Source organism: Drosophila takahashii, chromosome 3L (genome assembly GCF_030179915.1).
Source record: "Drosophila takahashii strain IR98-3 E-12201 chromosome 3L, DtakHiC1v2, whole genome shotgun sequence".
NCBI lineage: Eukaryota > Metazoa > Arthropoda > Insecta > Diptera > Drosophilidae > Drosophila > Drosophila takahashii.
In genome coordinates, this window is record NC_091680.1 from 20,422,428 (window position 1) to 20,445,554 (window position 23,127).

General features: G+C 39.8%; 1 protein-coding gene across 2 annotated transcripts; it reads left to right on the forward strand.

Annotated features, from left to right (window-relative positions):
- Positions 1 to 3,674: 3,674 nt before the first annotated feature.
- Positions 3,675 to 22,405, forward strand: ara (araucan). 2 transcript variants are annotated; one of them, XM_017138564.3, is made up of 5 exons: positions 3,675 to 4,317; positions 8,917 to 9,471; positions 15,696 to 15,811; positions 20,562 to 20,917; positions 20,986 to 22,405. In XM_017138564.3, the coding sequence occupies exons 1-5, from the start codon at positions 4,267 to 4,269 to the stop codon at positions 22,065 to 22,067; spliced, it is 2,160 nt and encodes a 719-aa protein (XP_016994053.2). In that variant the 5' UTR covers positions 3,675 to 4,266; the 3' UTR covers positions 22,068 to 22,405. The 2 variants fall into 2 exon arrangements, with proteins under 2 accessions (XP_016994053.2, XP_016994054.2); XM_017138565.3 differs by having other exon boundaries at positions 3,678 to 4,317; positions 20,586 to 20,917.
- The last annotated feature ends 722 nt before the right edge of the window (positions 22,406 to 23,127 follow it).

Below are 23,127 nucleotides of genomic sequence, written 5' to 3' on the forward strand. Positions count from 1 at the left end.
GGCACTTGGCCGGGGACTCTCCGTTCTTGTTGCTGCTGCTGCACTATAAAAAAAACTCCCTTTATTTTTAGAATATATTGATCTATAGACCAATCTTATTTGAAAGGTGGCAGGCTTGTAACAAAAACAAATCCTTTTTGGTGATAGAAAAAATGTTGAAATATGCAGCAATTTAATTATTTGAAAGCCAATTCTTATTGGTTTAAGGCTAAAATGTTTTAATTAAAATTAAAGTGATTTATATATATATATTTATTAAATTATGCAGTTTTGTAGTGAAGCGTAAATTAAGTTTTATTTTTTTCAAATTTGATAAATGTCTTTCACTTTGTGGACAAAAGTAAAATAATGTTCATCCTAAATATTTTCCAAGGGTTCTTTCTCTAATTTTGGGCCAAGTGTACAGTGGCCGCTGGGTTTTGCCTTTGGCCTCGGCATGACTTGGCTTCCCTTGGAATTAATTCACATTTACGTTTGGCAGGGGCAACAGCTTTGGTCATTTGTTGCTTTGAGCTAACACGTTGCTCTCATTTTCCGCCGATGCTCGGCCGCGGTGGGTGGTGCGCCCACCCCACCTCCACCCACTCCACTTCGCTCTATGCCACACCCACTCCCACTTCCAAATCAGCACCACGTGGATCGTTTCTCTTCTTTCCCTGCCCACTGCCATACGAATACATATATCTTGTGCGGAGCGAGGTGAGGACACGCCCAGACCTTATGGCGCAATTCCGTCGTGTAAGTCGCACTTTTTCGGTTTTATAGGTTAATTTGCTTTTATTACATTATCATAAAAATAAACAGAAAACAAAAAAAAAGAGACACAGCAAACAAGCTTGCCAACACACACGAGAGCATCCGCGACACCCGCAAAAACATTTGAGGTTTACCTCACGGCATCATAACATCCATATCCGCATCCTCATCCATCCACAGTGGACTCTCGCCGGAGACCATTTCCGGAATGCGTGTCCTGGGCATTAGTTGGGCACCCCGCAGGTCCCTCGTCCTGCCGGAGAATCGTAAAAAATGGATCATAAAGCGGAAGTCCAAATATGTTAGTAATAGCGAAACTTTTTTCCCAGTCCTCTGCCTGGGTAATCAGGCAGGCAGGCATTTTTAAAGAATAGTAAAAAGTTTGATAAAAATGTATAGTAAACGGAAATGTATGCCATTGAAGGGATAATATAAAAGTATATGTATTTTAAGTATGACTTCTTTAAAATCCATGCATATAGGAGAATGTCATAACTTTTTGGAGATCCACCTATCATCGTACAGAAACTCATATTTTATAAATCGGATGCAATTCGTCAAAACAAAAATTAGGTCATTAATTCGTTGTTGTTGGGAAGCATGTCAAAAGCTATTTAATTGCAATTCAAACTGCTCGTATTTTTTTTATAGAAAAGTAAAAAGGTTGAAAGATATTTTTAGTAAACGGAATAGTGGGTAAATATATATATTACTTCTTAAAAACCATATTTTTAGCAAAACGAAATTCTCTTTTCATTATTTCCAAAAATACCATAAATCACCCATCAACATGATAGATGCAATTCGTCAAATCAAAAATGAGGGCACCAATTTCATGTTTTTGGGATGCATGTCAAATGCTATTTAATTGCAATTAAAATTGCTTGTATATTAGAAATGCCTTCAAGTGGAGGAAATAAATTGGCTAGAATATGCTATTAAGGTATATTTGTAGAGCCTCGGTCGGAACTAATTGGTTAAGTTTAATGGGTAATTAAACTATTTCACTTATTTTTAAATTCCAATTAAAATTTACCATAAAATCATTAGGGTATTTTCAAATGTTTGCCAAAAGTAAAATTTTATTAGAAAGAAATCAAAGTAGAGTCAAAATCTGCCAAGTGGGCCACCCCTGTTCCGAAGGTCCGATTTTCATCGAACTTTTTTACTTTTCCGGTTCACAACGAAAATATAAGAACTTCATTTGAACGGTTTTGCGAAATTTTGAGTTTTGCCGGAGTTATAGGGGTCAAAACATGGCATTTTTGACACTTTTTCGAAAAAGTTGCACTCAGTCATTAATTCATAACTTCGGAACGGTAAGAGATATCTTTATGATGTTTTCACTAATCGCTCAAGAATTATTATGGCTTTCCATAAAAAAATGTAAAAAAAAATTAAAATTTATTTTTCTTAAAAATAAATAAAAATTTTTTTTTAGTTTTTATTTTTTTCAGTGTTCTTCACCAGCTATAGAGTTTAAAACCATTTGAAAATGAAGTTTGATTCATTACGAAAAAGATCCAAAAAAAAAAAAGAGTGGCCCGGCCAAAGGTTTTTCGCAATATCGATTTGAAGAAGGGCGCACAGCGGTTTTCCATACAAAACGGCAAAAAGTCCCCCATTGACAGCTGACGCTACGCTCGCTACGGCATGTGTTGACCAGCCAGTTTTCACGAGCAAGCCGTTTTTGTATGGGAAACCGCTGTGCGCCCTTCTTCAAATCGATATTGCGAAAAACCTTTGGCCGGGCCACTCTTTTTTTTTTTTGGATCTTTTTCGTAATGAATCAAACTTTATTTTCAAATGGTTTTAAACTCTATAGCTGGTGAAGAACACTGAAAAAAATAACAACTAAAAAAAAATGTTGATTTATTTTTAAGAACAAAAATTTTTAATTTTTTTTTAAATTTTTTTATGAAAAGCCATATTAATTCTTGAGCGATTAGTGAAAACATCATAAAGATAAATCTAACCGTTCCGAAGTTATAAATTAATGACTGAGTGCAACTTTTTCGAAAAAGTGTCAAAAATGCCACGTTTTGACCCCTATAACTCCGGTAAAACTCAAAATTTCGCAAAACCGTTCAAATGAAGTTCTTATATTTTCGTTGTGAACCGGAAAAGTAAAAAAGTTCGATGAAAATCGGACCTTCGGAACAGGGGTGGCCCACTTGGCAGATTTTGACTCAGTAAAAATCTAGTTATTTCAGACCAATTCAGTTGGAATTAAAATAGAAAATTTGAAATGGTCCAAGAATTAAATGACGATGGCTTACTAAGGATATTAATTCCTCGCATAAATAAGCTAAAATCTCGATGATATTTGGAATAACTGGTATACAGGTAGCTTGATATTTAAGTATAATTTATGAACCCGATAAGGTGAGATTAATTAGTTAGGATTGATAATGGGAGTTAACTTTCGCGCAATTCAGCGATAAAGGTAATGACGGGCGATAAATACAGAGCGAGTGCAGAGGAATTCGGTGATCGTATTAACGCTTTTGTGTCACCACTTGGCAACCGCACCACATTTGTTGGCATTTTCAGCTGGCGATCGCATTAGCTCGAGAGCAATTCCCAAACCGAGAAGTCAGTGGCTCAGTCAGTGTTTCGAAAGGTAAACAAACAAATGACTAGCCAAACAAAACAAATGGGCGTTGCCCGGGAATCGTGGGGAAAACAAGACCATCGAGAGTTGTGAAAATTCTGGATATCTCGCAGTTCCATTTCATTTTTTAATCTTTTTTGGTATTGTATTCGCCTCGCACCTGTCCATTAAATCAGCCAGCCGAAGGCAATGGAGTATTATGATTGGTGGTTGAGCCGCCGCACTTCCAGTGAGCTGCGAATACGAGTTGCTGGCGGGGAATGGATGGCACAGAGAGAGGAAACGAATGGTGGGCGTTGCCCAATTCTCGCTTCCAGTCCGCCGGCTTTTGTTGCTCCAAGGCGAGCGGCATTCTTCTGGGGGCCGCAATCTCGTTGTCCCGCTCTGGCAGCAACTGCAGCGGAATGCGCCACAACAACAGCAGCGGCAGCAACAGCAGCAACACGGCCAACAGCAACATCACGGCGACAGCAGCAACAGCAACGGCATTCGCAACCAGTTCGTGTTCGAACGTTATAAGGTGCACATCTAGAGGAGCGTGTGTTGGCCATAACGCCGGTTTTGCCGTCGATTTTTCGTCGATTTTCGTGTTGCCGCCGCCGTTTTGCGAGTGTTGTTCTGGCCAAGAGAAATCCAATAAGGAAAAAAGTGACAGAATTTCGAATAGCGAGTGACAGACCCGAGATATGTACTTTCGGTTGGCCTAATGTCGTTCTTGTTGCTATCGCCGGTTACTGTGAATAGACCCAATCGAAACTGAGCTCTTAACCCCATCAGCACATCATTTGATGTAGCAGCTTTACTAAATATCCTCCAGAAGACTGCCCACGTGAGAGAGAGAGAGAGAGAGTTACTTAAGACTAAGGTCTTATAGCGTCATTTAGTCATATAGCGAAATGGCTGCCTACACACAATTCGGATACGGAGGCTTTCCGTCGGCCTCGCAGGTGGGTCTCTAATTAATATGGTCTATAAATATTCATAGTCATTAACACACAGGAGATTTCAAGATATCAGGAGGAATGAAAAAGTCTATTAAAATTATTATTATTAAGAATGGAAGTTCATGTTATATGAAGATAGTATTCTCTAGACAGATTTTATAAACTAATTACAATTATTATTAGATCAAAAAATTTAAAACAAAAAAAGTTGATTACTAAGAAAATAATTAAAATTGTTAGTAACATTTCTCCTTAAAAGAGGGCAAACTATGATTGATATTTATTATATTAAATTTCCTTACTACATGAATCTCATATAATTTTTTAAATTGACTGTAATTTGAAAAGAAACTTCTCTAAAAATATCTTTAACCCATCTTATTAAAAAACTTGTAAATTTGAGATCCAAACCACCAGCTTTCATAAGAGTATTTTTAACGTTCCCAGTCAAAGCTATCAGATCATTTGATCTTGAAGACCCACTATAGGGCAAATCCGCTAAAAGTCTTTGATTGTTGCGCTTTTTGACTTTTCACTGAGCAACAAAAACAGCTGCTCAAAGCAAACTTTTTCCATCTATATGACAGTAAATTGGTGGAAGGCCAAAAAAAAACGATAATAAATCAGATGGCTGATAAATGGCCTGAGAAAAAAACACTCCAAGGACTCGACAGTTTTTGCCCACTTTAAAAAGTCACAAAAACTGTTCGGTACTTTAAAGCTTTTGCACAAAAGACATGCAGGTGCAACCATAATATTTCTAAGATATATTTTGATGAATTAGTGAATTTAAAGAAATTATTAGCAAGCCAAAAGTAAATTGAATTTCCCATTGATTGAGTTTGCCTAGAGATAGAGCAAAAATTTAATTTCCCAGGCTATAATTGCTTGGTATCGACCCTTAAGAAAAAACACTACGTGGGGATTCCACCGAAGAACTCTGGAGTCTTTCCCATTTCGGACCACACGAGTCCAATTAAGTGCAGTCGAAAACGAAAAGGAAAAAAAATGAGAAAAGCGAAAAGCCCGGCTCGTTGGCAATCAGAAGGCCAAGACGATGGGAGGTGCCGATTGAAGCACGCTCAGGTGAAACTGTTGAAAAGTCAATAAAATTCAATTGCGGCGATCGTAAATCATAAAATTCATAACCGTAAAGTGACAGCTGAGGGCAGGCCCTGGGAATGCGTTGGTAGCTACGTGAGGAGCATCCATTGATTCTGGCTGCCAGATACTGAGAGATCCCACAAAACGATCGATGGAATGGACCAATGACTTTGGGCCCTCTGTGATCTACTTTACATTGCGGGGAAGATGGGGGCTGCTCCTCGACTCCAAGTGGCGCTTATAGTCTTGTGCTATCAACTTGGTCATCTGAAGAAGGAAGGTTGTCGGGGGAGGGATTCGGGATCGGAATCAGGGAATCGGGAGCTTGGCAGCGGACCCAGAGATACAAGTCGCGATTAGATCGCTGCGTTTGCGATTCACAGAAATTTCCAAAGCCACTGAAACTGGACTGGGACTCGGGACTGTGGTATTGGGATGTGGTATTGGTACTCGGCTCTCTGCACTGGTTACTGGGCACACATGGCCAGCAGATCTTATCTGCGCACTGTCGCCTGCCAGTCGTCTGCAAGTCGCAACTTGCAACTTGCAGCCTCCAACTGCCGACTGCCGACTGCCAACTGAAGACGTGGCCAATTCACATGGCCATGGCCCACTGGACTGGCGCTTCCTCCGCCAGCGGAAAGGCAAGGAATGGAGTCCTCTGCATTTCGCCTCATGAATAATGCATTCGCTCAAGGAGCTGCGGAATCTGGCAGGCGCATAGAGCTCCCTATATGGTGTCGCCTATCAGATCAGTTGTCATAATTCTCATATTGTGCGAGAGTCTCTGGGAACGGAGAACGCAGCCAGCCTCCTTCGCCTTCTGCCGATCGTCGAGTATTCCCATACAGGCCATACAGACCGACCGAAATGTATTTGCTTTTTACTAATTAAAATCACGCGGCACAAACAAAAAACACCTGAATCATTCATTTGTAAAATTTTGATAAATGGTTGTGCGTTTTTTGGTTTTTTTTCGACAATGTCCCTATATATAGTCAGCGGTCTTGGCCTCGAAATTCTATTATTTTTACGCTCCAGCATGACTCAAAAATTTCCTATATTAATTATGAGACGATCAGACGGCCTTCTAGTGGATCACTCACCTGCTTTGAAGACTTTAAAGAGGATCGATCGATCGCATCTGATAATTATAATATGCATGCTGCGATTTCGGGCGAAGGTTCTATTGTCAGATTATGTTAATGGCGCGGAATAATTATGCGTTTTGGGGCTGCATTTAAAAATTGCCCGGAATTCTGTATTCTGGATTCTGAATTCTGCCACGGAAGCCGTGTAAGCCGGCTGAAATTGTTGCCCAGATATTATGACCTTTTGCTGGCATTCGATCAATTTGTAGCTGTCCGTCAGGCGGAGCACTCAACTTAATTATGGGTTCGGTTCGCCGATATTTTCGCCCAGACTTGGGACTTTCAGCCTTCAGACTTTCTGAAATTAAGGCAGCAGCAGCAGCAAAAGCAGTCCGCTCGTTCTGCAGATTGCCCGCGGTAATTTTCAGAAGCCTTTGCCAGCATGTTTGCCCGACTCCATCTCCATCTCCATATATCCCCGTATCGATCTCGGCTGGGTCCTGGTTTCTGAGCCCGAACTGCGGACCTATAGGCGTCGGCTGCCACACCCTCATTGATTTCTGGCATTTTTAAATGCCCCAACCAGTCTTGGGCTCTTGGGCTTGGCGCATTTTGCATTTTGCATATTAATTGCCAAGTGACTGGCGCATGCCATAGGCGAAGCTCTCCGACAGAAAAGATGGAGGACATCACATCAGCCTGTTCCGATCGAGCACTTGAAATCGATTTGCGGGGTAATTGATCTGGCCGCCATTTGCCGAGGAGCTCAGAAGAGCAGAGGAGTCGTTTGGAAGCTCAAAGCTTGACCATTGATTAAGGGAACCTAATCGCCGCGGGATTATGAATCCCGTGCAGCTTCTGCGCTTTCCTGCCGGCGGCATTGATTGTGTGTTAACACCATATTCGCTTACATGTTATCGATGCATCTTGTAATGGGCCTTCTGTCGATTTTTCGAATTAAATTCGCAATTACCCAGCGATTCAAGCGACCCCCGCGCGGATTTGGTGTCTTCGTCGGTAGGAGGACGATATGGGGTGGGCAAACAACATTGCCGGACATCAATATTTATGAAGTTTCCATTCCAGTACGGCAGTTAGCATGACTTACTCGGCTTTATGCTGTAGAAAATTAGCCATTATGCATGTACGTGCGTTTCCTGTGACTCCCGAGGCGGAGGCATCCATTCCCAGGCAGGTTTTCATTTCGCATCTTCGCGGTAAAGTTGACATCTAGTTTAGACCGCTGTTAACGGAAATTTCCTATAATTATAAAATTACTTCTCAATTTTCCAACTAAAAAACATTGGATAATATATCATGGATTTGGAACATTTATTAAATTTATCATATTATCTAACTAAAAAAATATATATATGACTGATTTGGAAAAAGTAAATAGAAAGATGTTTAAAAATCTTTTTTCTTTTTTAAAAATTCTAAAATACCTATCATAAAAGTTCACTACACACTTAGATAAAAAGATAGTTAGAAGAAAACTGATCACCCTTTGAAACAATCATCATAAATATCTTATCATTTGAACAGCGCAAGAAACTAATTCATTGGCGAAATGTTTGGAGATAAACAATGTCAGTTTAGGGACAGCTTTTTGTGTTCAAAATGAAATATTTTCCTTCAATAGCACAATGATTGGAGGTTTCTTGGAAGCCCCACCTCGTCACAGTAAGTGTGGAGTCTTATCGGGTCTTCGTATCTCTAAAAGGTGTTCGAAATGACCCTTTTGCAGCTGAGGGAAAATATTTCTCGATCATCGGCCCTTGGTGTTTGAAATAAAAATTAAAATGGTCCCTTGATTAACATGCATTAGTTATGTAAACCAGTGGCGATGTGTGTTTATATATCACTTAAGGCTATCAGCGAATGCTTTTGGATTTTTGAAGTACCTGCACAGGGGGAAAAGCATAATGACGATTTGATTATATTATCTAACTTATAAATATAAATTACTACCTGCATCTAGGTAAAATATTTAGAGACATTTTAGTTTAACAATGATTTAATCATTTAGAAGACCTTAACAAATTTTTTTTGGAATTGGGAAAGCTCAAAGTCAGTAAGAATAAATTAATTTCAGTTGTAGGTATAACATGAAATTTATTTTTACGATTTATGTCTGAAATCTAACAGTAACGAAGTGATAATTACTCCAAAAAAGGATTGCACATCTTACAAAAATTTAGATTTCTCCAAAATGTAATCCTTTTCTTTCAAAAAATATTTGCCTTGATTTTGTTTTGTATAATTAAATAATTTTTAAGAGATTTTTCTCTCTGCAGTCACTTTAATATACACATAAGATAAGGGGCTGAAAAGCCGAATTTGTGTTTCAATTTGCGATAAAGTCGGACTCAAGACCCTCTTCCCATCCACTTCCAATCTCTTGCAGCTCCTGCCGCCAAGTGCCCAGCCGCCGGAGGACGCTTCCGCGAACGTGAATGTGAATGTGAACGAGGCGCTGGTGATGACAAACGCCCCCGCGATGAGCCCACCGGGAGGTCAGGATTGTCAGGGCAGCCAGCCGACCGGCGGAGCTGGCGGAGATGCCTCCTCGGGGGCGCTGAGTCCCAATGCTCTTTCGCAGAACTCGAATGCGGCGACGGTGGTTGGAGCCGGTGGTGGATCCTCGGCGGGCGGAGGAGCCGGAGGAGCGGACCTGCCCACCGGTGGCTCCCTGGACGGCACGACGCCCACAGCCGGTGGTGCTAGTGCCGGTGGTGGTGGTGGTGGATCCTGCTGTGAGAACGGGCGGCCCATAATGACCGACCCGGTGTCGGGTCAGACGGTCTGCTCCTGCCAGTACGACTCCGCCCGCCTCGCCCTCTCCAGCTACTCCCGCCTCCCGGCGGCCAGCGTCGGCGTCTACGGAACGCCCTACCCCTCGACGGACCAGAATCCCTACCAGAGCATCGGAGTGGACAGCTCCGCCTTCTATTCGCCGCTGGTGAGTGCACTTCAAAAACTCGAAGTGTGGGCAACCTAAAGCATTTACTTCCCTATGTTTTCGGTATTCTAAAATATTTGTTGACATTTTTTAAATCATGTTAAACACAAGTTTTTATGATGAAATTCTTTATAAATTTGAATTTCATTATGGATTAGAATTCATGCCCTTTATGAAATTCCTAAATATATGTTCATATTTGCTATTTAAAACTGGTTAAATTATAACCATATATTGACAGGTAGATATAATGATTGGATTAAATAAATTTCTGATAAATATATCATTGTTACACACAAAAAAATTTGCTTGGTAAAATTGACCAACAAAGATAGTTACGTAACTATTAAAATAGTTACGTGTATTTTGTTTTTGCTTTGGGTTTGTGTCTTTGCTAATTGTGTGTATTTTGTTGTTGTGAAATGACTATTTACTTAGTAGAATTGACAATTTTGCTGGTTGGGGCCTGTTTGACAATTATTACAGTTGATTTTACTAAGTTTTTTTTTTGTGTGTAACTTTACGTTTTTTTGTTATTTCAAACTTGTTTAATTTCATTTAAATCATAAATAATTTTTAAATTTTTTAAAATAATATTTTATAAATATTGTTTATCGTCATTTGACATGCAATTGGTTTATTTTGTATAATTCAAAATTGGGGGGCAAACATTTTTTCGTTCTAACTTATTTCTGCCATTAGTTAAGAAATGTGTAGATTTTTTCCAAGTGTTATGGCCAAGAGCCGGAGGGCCAAGAGCCATGGGCCAGAGGGCTAAATGGATTATCTCAACGTATGACTTTAATTGTGTAGTCAGTGGCTTTTGTCCGCAGCTTAGGAGGGAGACAAAAAACAACGACAACGACACAAAGCAACAACGACAACGACGATGGCTTGTCAATGCAGTCGACTAAATCGAATTATCATTATGGCTGACTGAAGCTCAGTCAAACCTCATTTGGCTCCGTATCGGGGGTTTAGTTTCTGCCATTCCCATTCCCATCCCCATTCCCCCGATGGCCACTCCTTTTCTATCTCCGTCTATCCATCTACCTAATTTATAAGCCCGCCTGCTCCGCCGATTCCCTACTGCCAACTGCCATTGACTTCCATTGCGATATTTGATACTTTGCATAAAGAAAGGCAAAATCATTGGAAACAAAACATATTGCCCCATGGCCTCAATTACACTCCACTCTCTTCGTGTATGTGTGGGCTAATCAAGCTTATGCTGCAGTGTGTGTGAGCACCACAAGCACACAGCAGGCGGTCAAAATAATAGTGGTACTTATGTTGCAAAAATCATTTATTACTCAGAAAAAAATTAAAGTTTAAAAAATGCCAAAAATTGTAAAGCCTAAAAAAGTAATTTTAAAGAAAACAAGAAAGGAAGCTAGCTTCGGCAAACCGAAGCTTATATACCCTTGCAGATCATTCTATTAATTTACAAATCGCAAAAATGTTAAATTTCTTATTATTTCACATTAATTTTTCGATCGTTTCTATCACAGCTATATGATATAGTAGTTCGATCTTTTAAAAATTAAAATCGAAATTCGGAAATATTTCAAAATAGTCATATCCCAGAGAAGAAGGGAATGTAATAAAAACCACCAAAGATATAATTTTTTCCCATTAATTTCCATTTAATTTTTCGACCGTTCCTATGGCAGCTATATGATATAGTGATCCGATTTAAAAAAACAAAAAAACCGAAATTCAGAAATATATAAAAAAAAATATTCCCAAGAGTAGAAGGTAAAATTAAAAAAAACACCGGAGCTAGAATTTTTTTACGTTTTTTTTTTTTGATCCTTCCTATGGGAGCTATAAGATATAGTTGTCCGATCCGGTTGGTTCCGACATATATACTACCTGCAATAGAAATACGACTTCTACGAAAGTTTCATCCCCATAGCTTTAAAACTGAGAGACTAGTTTGCGTAGAAACGGACGGACAGACGGACGGACAGACGGACAGACGGACGGACAGACGGACATGGCTAGATCGACTCGTCTTGTGATGCCGATCAAGAATATATATACTTTATGGGGTCGGAAATGTCTCCTTCACTGCGTTGCAAACTTCTGACTGAAATCATAATACCCTCTGCAAGGGTATAAACATTTGGTTGGTTTTTATACCCTTGCAGAGGGTATTATGATTTCAGTCAGAAGTTTGCAACGCAGTGAAGGAGACGTTTCCGACCCCATAAAGTATATATATTCTTGATCAGCATCACAAGACGAGTCGATCTAGCCATGTCCGTCTGTCCGTCTGTCCGTCTGTCCGTCTGTCCGTCCGTCTGTCCGTCTGTCCGTCTGTCCGTCTGTCTGTTTCTACGCAAACTGGTCTCTCAGTTTTTGAGCTATCGGGATGAAACTTTCCCAAAAGTCTTCTTTCTATTGCAGGTAGTATATATGTCGGAGCCGACCGGATCGGACAACTATATCTTATGGCTCCCATAGGAACAATCGGAAAAAAAAACTTTAAAAAATTCTAGCTTCGGTGTTTTTTGGAATATTACCTTCTACTTTTGGGGATGTTATTTTTTAAATATATCTGAATTTCGAATTAATTAGTTAAAAAATCGGACTACTATATCATATAGCTGCCATAGGAACGATCGGAAAATTAATGGAAAAGTAATAGGAAATAAATTTTAGCTTCTTTGTATTTTATTGTATTATCTTCTACTCTAGGATATGACTCTTTTTAAATATTTCCGAATTTCAATTTTAATTTGATCAAAATCGGACGACTATATTATATAGCTGCCATAGGAACGATCGGAAAATTAATGGAAAGGTAATAGGAAATAAATTCTAGCTTCTTTGGTTTTTATTGTATTATCCCCTACTCTAGGATATGACTCTTTTTAAATATTTTCGAATTTCAATTTTAATTTGATCAAAATCGGACGACTATATCATATAGCTGCCATAGGAACGATCGGAAAATTAATGGGAAATATTAGAAAATTGAACATTTTTGCGATTTGTAAATTAATAGGAATGATCTGCAAGGGTATATAAGCTTCGGCTGGCCGAAGCTAGCTTCCTTTCTTGTTTTATTTTAAGTTGTACTCAACTATAATATTTTATAGCTGTTTCAAACACGCACCAAAAACAATTATTATTTTTTGACTTTAGTAAAAACAGTCTGACTTACTGTTGCTCACAAATTTGTTCAAAAAAAAGTTTACAAATTTTTAATAATTCCTTAAAATTTAAAACACTAAGTATTGATTACACAGTGCAACATGAAAAATGTAACCGCAATTCTGATTTCATGGGCGGAAAGAACTCATCGAAATAAGCTAAAACCCATTTGGGTTTCTCTGGCTTAGCTCCCGTTTCCCTATTATAGCGAGTTAAAGTTTTACATACAAAATTTTTTTGTAACGGCCATATCTTGTGAACCGATTAAAATTTCACTATCAAGTCTTCAGTGATTATGTAGCTATGAACCCAAGGAACTAAATTGACAAATGACTCTTGCGCACTTAGCACCTAGTGCACCTAGCGCCTTAAAAAACAAATTTGCCTAATTTTTCGATTTTTAACGCGCTAGGTGTACGTCTTCGCAAGAGTCATTTGTCAATTTAGTTCCTTGGGTTCATAGCTACATAATCACTGAAGACTTGATAGTAAAATTTTAATCGGTTCACAAGATATGGCCGTTACAAATAAATTTTGTATGTAAAACTTTAACTCGCTATAATAGGTAAACGCGAGCTAAGCCAGAGAAACCCAAATGGGTTTTAGCTTATTTCGATGAGTTCTTTCCGCCAATGAAATCAGAATTGCGGTTACATTTTATAACCCTAAAAATGTTGCACAGTGTTATTTTACATATCTACAAATTATTTTAAACGCGAAAAAATACTTTTTTAAGATAAAAAAATTGTCTAACGTAATCTTTGTATAAAGATTTTAATTATTTTTAATATGTGTATAAATAATCACACTTATTGGCATTTTTCAAGTTCCTCAAGTACTCCCATTACCTTGTCCGCAACTGTCTTTATATAGTCTCTAAGTGACCGCTGAAATGTACACGAGCACAGCATGACTGAAGCAAAACACACGCTGGCTGCTGCTTTTGCTGCTGGCCTGAATGAAAGTCAAACAAAACACAGGCAAAAACACAAACAAACACATAAAATTGGCAACAATATGTATAACAACAATGTGGACAGTATTTAGCCTTGGCAAATAACTAACTGCCCGAGATGGATAGGCCAAACAGCTTAGCTGGAAGTGCCCAAATACCCGAGCAAGTGTTTTATAAGGACATCATGTTGCCGCATCGCACAGCAGATAAATATTTTCATCGATGTGGTTTGTGTACACAATTTTTGTTCGAGAATATGTCGAGAATTATGTTGGCAGTTTTTAAGTGAATCTCTTAGTTTGTAATAAATATGATTGACTTAAATATTAGAGTTTTAATAATTTTAGAGTTTTAATGAAATATTTTTTCTAAGAAATAAAAAGCTGAATGATTAATCCTGCGTTTATAAAAAAATTATATAGAAGACATAATTTTCTAACAGTCTTGATGACTTTCCAATTTTATTTTTACTGCAAGAATAAAATTTGCCTTTAAAGATATTACATTTTATATAATTTTTCAGTGGTCAAATTAACAATTAATCGTTTTCAAAACAATAATGATAATTATAATACAATTATAAATTTAATAATCTTTTTAAAATTATCTTATCAATTTTTTTATTTGATATTAATAATTGTTATATTAATGACATGATAATTAATAATAACTTACTATGTTAGCTGTGGCAGAAGGTATATTTTGTCTTTAGAATTTTTAACCGCACCGAATTAAACTTGTATATCAAAATAACACAAAAAATCTACACCACAGATTAATTTGGTTTTAAGTCCTTTGCTGTCCTCGGGAATGTTAACTTCTCTTTGAATACACACTTTTCATAAATTGTTCCTAATTTAGAGAAATCTTAAAACACTTGTCCGACTTTGTCAACAATATTTCCCCAATGTTTACGAGGGCTGTAATAAGCACATTAGTTTGAACGATCTAATTAATATGAACGAACAGCGAGTCTAATCAACTTGGGCGGCTCTCGGCGAGTACTTCAAAGAAAACCTCCTCGAAGAAGAGAGTGATGTAAGAGGGAAACCCCCGCGGGAAAGGAGGAGAAAAGCAAATGGGGCGGAGATGGCAGCGGCAGCCACCAAAGTGTCATGTTAAATTGTTATTTACAACAACAGGAAATTCATTCGTTCTTTATTTTTTCCCCTTTTTTCCTTTTGTTTTTGTTGGATTTTCTGGCGAGCACCTGACCGAGTGTCTTCTTTATCGGTCGTCACGAAGCGCATACTTTTAATTAAGAAAATATCTCGGAAGGCTCTCGATAAGATGTCGTCGCTCAATTTCGGGAGCGAGGTGTTAATACGTGAGTTCTTCCGTAAGATCTACATAGCAAAATCTCACTTCTGGCATTTCGCCCCATTTCGATTGGTAAATAAATCTGGCAAAGGGCTTTGCGATGGCGGTCGAAAGCAATACCAATACCTGTTCGTTGGACATTTTGATAAATATATTTGTCACTCGGCAGCGGCGGCTTTTCTGGCCGAAAAGGGGTGGGGTGAAAAATTAATAAACAACGGCATACATGATGTTAAGCAATTAAAAATGTTAATACCGTTTCATAAATCAAGAGCTCACAAAAGCCCGGCTCGACAGGGCCAACCAGATTGGGCGCTCGAGCGGCGGCGATCTGGCCAATAGTTGTCGCTCATAAATCCGGCTGTCATTTTCCGAGGGCATAAATCGCAGCACGCCACAAACAGAAATCGAGCCAAATTAAAATTCAAAGTGTCAGCCTTTTGCGGGTTGGCTGCTTTCATATACGACTAAAAATATACGAAATGTGTGTATTAATGTAGGGGTATAATAACAATAATCGGCGCTTCGACTTAGATATTACCGATTTTCGGAAAGTCGCTGCCTTAAATTATGTATTTTTCTGTATCGATCGGTGTATCTGTCTCTGAAATATGGCCAGCCACTCGGCATTTGCTTGTTCGGCTGCGAAATATGTTGCCAAATTATAGATTCCATGTTAACAAAATTGTCAACTTCGGAAACTGTGGGAAAATGCTTTGTTTCGCTTATAGCAACCATGGCGACAATATAATAACTCAATCGAATGCTGAATTCTTAATCGTTTCAGAGCAATCCGTACGGACTCAAGGACACGGGCGCGGGTCCGGAGATGGGAGCTTGGACCTCGGCGGGACTGCAGCCCACCACGGGCTATTATTCCTACGATCCCATGTCGGCCTATGGGTAAGCATAATCATTTAATTAGTTTCTCTGCGAAAAATAGATTCGAATGGCAATTGCGTGGCTCGGTGCCACAAATTAAGACACCATTCCCCCGAAAACAATAATTAATTGCGTCTAATAGAAAATAAATAGAAAGCCTTTTAGCCCAATTTAAATACATGGCGACTGTTTTGCACGAATCAAACGCAATCGCGCAGCCATAATTAATTACAAAATATTTGCCAGTACTTGAAATTGATTTGAATTTAATTGCTTGCGGCGGCTGCGTTGCCCTGCTCCTGCGTTTTCCTCCGATTTCCCTCGATTTTTCCCCATTCCAAGTGAGCAAGTGCTCTGGGGACGGGGCGATAATAAAATTTGAATTGTTCGAAACTGTATGAGAGCGCGAAATTATTTATTTATGATTGCTGCAAAAATAATAGCAGTTAATTGCACGCCAGTGCGCGCAACGCACAACATACACAGGGCTTTATATATAAATACATGTGAGCTTTTGCACTGAAAGGAAAATTAATTGAATTAAAAGGTAGAAAAATCTTTTAAATTTAAAGCGCTTTTATATTTTATATATACTGCAATCTCATTTATTCGTATTATTTAATTGTTTTGGATTAAAAGTTTCTAATGCTTTCCATATTTAACCGGTTTTACTTTAACTTCTTGATCAAAATCTATTTTTAGATATTTTGTCATTTAACTCAATTTTAAATTGTAAAAATATTTTAATTTATATAGTCCACAAAACATGGAAAATTCTATTGCTATCTTATTTTTTAGTTCAGCTTCACCTTTATTCACTGTGTAGGTGCGTGATTTTCCGGAATGCGCTGTATAATTAGCACCTATTAAATAAATATTTTGAGCATACAAAAAACCATCAGATTTTGTTGTTGTGTATGCACATACATTAAGCCTTAAGTACGTACACACGTGGGTGCATAAACAAGTGCGTACGCATATACAGGAGTGATACGATGGTCGATGGCAGTGGATCCCTTTCCCTCAGCTCCCTCTCCGAATATAATTCCGAACCAAAATCGGGGGGAAGAAGAGCTGGAAGGTGGAGTGGCTGAAAGGCTGAGTGGCATGCAACGGCTGCGGCTTCCCGTTGGACGGTTTGGACGGTTCGGTCGACTGTGGACGGTTGGATTGGATCGGTTCGCTTTCGTTTGGGCCCGGCTTGCGTGCGGAAAGCCCATGAAATCGAGCTGCAGCTAAGTGAATGAATGAGTGAGTGAGTTGTAAGCGATGCATGTTGGTGGGGGAGGGGCATTGGAAGGGGGGTTCGGTGTGGAATGAGTGCAGGCGCAGGGGGGCGGAGAGGTGTGAGCCGCAAATGAACGCCATGTTGGCCGCCATATTGAGCGGCAGTACATACGCACGTACTTACCAATGTACCGGTGTTTGTATGTACTTAGGCCTGTATGTGCGTGCACTATAGGAAAAATCGTAATTTATTTTCTAGATTGAAATTTTTGTTTTTTAGAAAATATCTTTGTACAATCAGCATTTTTTTGATTTAAGGCAGGGCAACATTTTATTTTTATAGCCGAATATATGTATGTCCTTCATGAACTTCAAATAAATCATACAGATAAAATGTTGGAAAATTTTAGAAAATTATTGTATAAGTATACAAATTTAATTATATTTCGGAGAGGTTCAAAATGTCTAAAATTTAAAACGAAATTACTTGGTTTAGTTGCTCAACAAAAAACTAATCCAAAAATGTCGGAAGAAATATTAGAACTTTGTTATTTTTTGGGATGTCTATAATTATTTAAAATTTAAATCAATATATTTTGATTAATAAAATGAATCCCAAAATATAGAAAGACCACGACCCATAAATTTAAATCCAAAATGTTACTTTTATTTTAAAAATTATTCTTTTCCATTTTATTAAAAAAGGTGAAAATGTTATTTTTAATATTTTAGACAGAAATTTTCTTTGTTAAATTATACAATTTTTAAATGATTTTTTTTCGGTGCGTAGGCGGGTACATATTTACGGGTTGACAAACATTTAAGAGAGGAACGGTTGCGCTTTGTTTTGTTCATTGTCACAAATTGGCACCGGAGTGGGAAACTGGCAAGTGGGAGACTCGATGGAAAGGTGGAAAATCTGACTGACTGGCAGTCAGTTCGTCCAAGTGTCTGTCTGTAAGTCTGTCTGGCAGATGGCAATTGCCGTGGTGGGGCGAAGTGGGCTGAACAGCTCGAATGGGGGTGGTGGTGGCGGTGGACTGACAGCCAGCGTAATTACCCAGTGACAGGCATGAAACGTGTCTGCTCACGGGAGCCAATGTCATTTGTGCGCCAGCCAGCGTTATTTGTTCGAAATGTGGAAATGTGGAAATGCGCCCGCCGCTGTAAATCGCAACTCGCAGATAATGGCCGCCGTAATTGGTGGCTCCGACCAAATTGCATGTGCTCGTATAAAAGCTGAAATGTAAATGGGTGTAAGCCGGTCTAAAACTAATAAGCGGCCCATTCGGCCGACCGCTATGTGGTGGCTATATTGCCATTGTGACCATATAGCCGTGTCCGTGTGTTTGTGTGAACAAGAATGTGATTTGTTAACAAGATTATGGCCCGCCAGCAGCAGCAGCCAAAGCCAAATCATTTCATTTCATTTTTTCCACTTTTTTTTTCATTTTTTGTTCAAGAGTTATGCCAAAAGAACGCAGACACATGTACACATTTTACATGCATTCGCGGCACTGCAATTATATGGCGAATACAAAAATAGGATGCGTGCCAATTACGGACAAATTGATGTTTGTTAGGTTGTAAAACATAACAGCACAAAAAGCCCACAAAGCGTATCACTCGGATCGGATCCGTCGGATCCCCGGCTACCGAACTACGCGATAATCATATAGCCAAGTCGTATAAACATAGCGTACTGCCCCCGGCCGATGTTGCGGGTTACGTGCCTAAAATTACGGGCCTCACAACCTCTGGTCACGGTTATTGGACAAATCTGACTACTTACTTTATGGGTTGTTACAGTGAAAGATATCTTGCTCAAATTTCATGTATTCCATTGAAACTATATAACATTGAATATATTGATTAAGGGTTAGTTATATTATATAGAAAATAATTAATAGGTACTTATTAAAAAATGCATTATAAACCCAAAATTGTAATCTTATTACATGTTTTATTTAAACCAAACGTTTTTTTTTAAAATTTTTATGATAAAAGAATTTACTTATCATAAATACATTTACTTTTAATAAAGTTCTCAGCGATTTGCGATGGATTTTTTTATATATATTTTATTTATATAAACTTTTATTTATAACAGTTATAACTCCTCTTATTTGAATAAAGTCTCCTGACCCCCAAAAGCAGTTTTTAGTAAGATCCATACCAGTATTTAGTTGGTGGAATAAAAAATCACGAGTCCTCCTCCAAACTCTTGTGCTAATCACTATGAACATCCTCCACACTGCACGCAAACAGGGTAAAAACGGTAAAAAAAAAGGAAAAAAAGCAGAAGGAACAAGGAGAAAGGACGTCGAATTTACATTCGACGGGCAGCGGTCCCGAGATTCGTTCTTTATCTTGTTGTAAAATTCACCGCACACAAACTGTTGATTGTGGCTCCATAAAAATCCCATGAAAAAGAACCAAACGGAAAATAAAGGAGGACGAAAAGGGATTGGGGTTGGGATTGGGGATCGGGGAAGACCCGAAAGTGAAAAGCGGATGAGCCGGATGTGCAGCGGAGTTCGCCTGGGTTGGGGCTTAATTTAGCTAGGAAGTTCTGGGGGCCAGGACCACCGCCATACCATCGTAGACCATTATTGCAGAGGACGGATGCCTGATGATGGGGATGATGTGAATAAAGGGGGTGTAAGGGGGTATGCCACAGCCTCTGGTGGGTTAAAAAATGCGATAAGTGCACTGCTGAAGAGAACTGGCGGAGCGGAGTGGAGTAAAGTGGAATACAACTGGATCACCCGGTTGCACCCACTTGTCGTCCTCGTTATTGCCGGAGACGCTGTTCTGTTCGGTTCGGTCTGCTGTTGTTGCTGTTTTTGTGGCCGTGCCCTGTTTCACAACTATGTTTTACAATATTTTGACGTTGTATTACACTGGCAGGACGAGGACCCGAGCTCCCAAGCTCCCGAGTGGAGCACTAAGGTTCGACGGGGGGCAGGTGGTGGGAAAACATCAATTTGAGTTTTCCGCATTTTTAATGAATTTCCATGTTTCGCTGTTGCCGCGATTTTTTAGGGCCCTGCAATTAGAAAGAGAATACTTCTGCAAGGGGAACTTGTAAATTAAAAAAAGATGTTTCTGCTCAATTTTCGACAACATTAGACTTTAGGTCTATACGCCCAAAAAAACCTGATATGAAACGATGATCGATTTGATGTTATGTGTTATCAATTTGACTTTATATGCTCGAAATGTAAAATGTTCTTAGGCCACTTACGTAATTTAAGTCGCCATATTGTTTATTGCTCTCTTTTTCGAAGTCCGTGAGAGAGAAGTCACTACTGCGATGCGCGTATAAATACCAGAAATTTACCATGCGCATATCGATTTGATTCAGGCGGGTTTTTTTTTGTGTAGCTGCAATGAATCATTTACAACTGGCCAACCATAGACTACAAAATTGTTAAAATTAATAAAATATATTAGGAACGTCTAAATAAAACAATATGAAAACTTAATTACAGTGACTCAATTTTAAATGCAATAATTTTGGTTGTGTCTTTTCTCTAAATAGCGGATTGCTTGTTTCTAATTCCAGTTATGGAGCCAGCTACGACCTGGCCGCTCGTCGCAAGAACGCCACCCGCGAGTCGACGGCCACGTTGAAGGCCTGGCTGAATGAGCACAAGAAGAACCCGTATCCAACCAAGGGCGAGAAGATCATGCTGGCCATCATCACCAAGATGACGCTCACCCAGGTGTCCACTTGGTTCGCCAATGCGCGTCGACGGCTGAAGAAGGAGAACAAGATGACCTGGGAGCCGAAGAATCGAACGGACGACGATGACGATGCCTTGGTGTCGGACGATGAGAAGGACAAGGAGGATCTGGAGCCGAGCAAGGGAAGCCAGAGTGGCAGTTTGGCCAAAGGTAATTCGGGGGAGATTACTGGTATTCCCTGGGGTAACTTACTTACAGCTGCCGTTTCTTTAAACCAGATGAGACCAAAGAGGAGGAGGATGCCATAGACGAGGACCAAAAGTGCTTGGGCCAGGCGAACATTTTGCGAGCCGGCTTCGGTTATCCCTCGGCTGGCAGTGGTGGCTATCCGGGCGGAGGTGGCACCTCCGGCGGACACCCGAGTGGCTACCATCCGTACCACCATCAGCATCCCGCTTACTATCAGGCTGGCCAACAGGCCATGTTGCCCTTCCACGGGGAGGCCAATGCCAAGCTGCAGGGCGGTGATCTTGGGGATCCAAAAAACCAGCTAGGCCGGGACTGTGGCGTGCCGATTCCAGCTACCAAGCCGAAGATCTGGAGTCTGGCCGACACAGTTGGCTGCAAGACACCGCCGCCGGCTTACATGGGTCACCAATCGATGCCGCTGCAGCAGCAGCAGCAGCAACAGCAGCAGGCGCAACAGCAGCAGCAATATCCTCCGCAGGATGCAGGACGAGATCAGCAGCAGCTGTTCAATGGGGCCGGAGCAGCAGCTCCTTACCTAAGGCCGCACACCACGGCCTACGGGGGTTTTCTAGGGGCTACGACCCAGCAGCTGCATACTACGAGCAGCAATACAATCCCCTACAGCAATATGCCCCCGCAGCAGCAGCAGCAGCAGCAGCAGTTGCAGGTGGGCGGTACCATCCATACTACGGGAAGTTCGAGCGGGGCACTGCAGTTCCACAATCGGCAGCATCCGCAGCAGCAGCATCCGCTGCAGCAGCAGCTATCTCAGTCCACAGCGAGTCAGCGGGCGATGGGGTTTCTCGAAGCCCAACCAGATACTCCACCCCAAACTCCGCCGAATATGAAGGTGCTGAGCGGAGCTTTGAGTCTCCTGCCTACCGCTTCTCAAGCCCCTATGACCGCTACCTGTCGCAGCAGTAACGCCTTTGGGTTCAACTCCCCCAGCTCCATGAACTACCCCATGAACTTCTCGGCCCGCATTGGGGAGTACTCGCCGCGGGATGAGTATAGCAGCGGGAACAGCAGCAGCAGCAGCTCCTCGTCGCCCCAACTGCAGCGGAATGAGGCCATGATGTTCAAGCCGCTCTTCAAGAAGTTCACCAACTAATCGGACTGCATATATATACTGCATATATATATATATACCATATGGGATCGTGCAAGAACCAGACGGATTGTGTAATATTAACTGTAGCCCCGTTTAGCGCGTTAAGTAACTTCAAGTTTCATTCAAGTTATGCATCGTATCTAGAGTACCGGATCAAATGTTTCTCTTCAAAACTGCAATGTAAGCTTAGGCTAAATACTAAACTAGCGCAATAAGATTGTAAACTGTGATACGTTTTTCATTGTCTAACAGACTTCACACTAAACACTTCGTCTATATGAACACATAATATAAATAATTTTAACTCGTTTAATAAAATTCTTTATAATCATGAAAAATTTGTCTTATAAATGAATGGAATTCGAATGGTCGACATGGGCGATTTGTTGTGGATGGATAGTAAGTATTTATTTTCAGAAAATTTTTTAAGTATACTTTAAGTATACAAATATATTTGTAATTTACGCTCTAAAGTTTCAAACATGGAACAGATCAGATGATATTTCAAAAGGGCCGTTAAAAAAATAGGATTATTATTAATACTACTTTTTGTTAGGTTGAATTTTTGGCCTAAATTTGTAAACCTTTTAAAATTAAGTGAACTCGGGCACTACTGTTGTTTAAATGCCAGAAAAAAGGAAATTCGGTGACATTTTACATCGACCATAAATACGCGAAATCATTTTTGTAAAAGGAAAGAACATATTTTTGGTAATTGCAATGTATGTACAAATCAAATAAAAACACCTCTTAACGAGGTAAAAAACTAGTGACGAACGCACCTTCAACATACAAAAGTTCTGATATCAACATTTGTGACGAAAAATTATTACACTCTTCATTAAATAGACTTTCTAATATTTTCTCATTCGGCCCGCCCTAGCAAACTATTCCAGCCTTTTTCCCTTCACAGGCATTTTCTATTGCAGCGTGCCGAATAAGAAAATTGTTTTCGGATTTTGACAAATGACCCCTCATTCGACGGGTATTTTTAAAAGGAATACAACTAAAATATTGCGAGGGGGCAATTATCCCCACCGGCCCCAACAACTCCAAATTT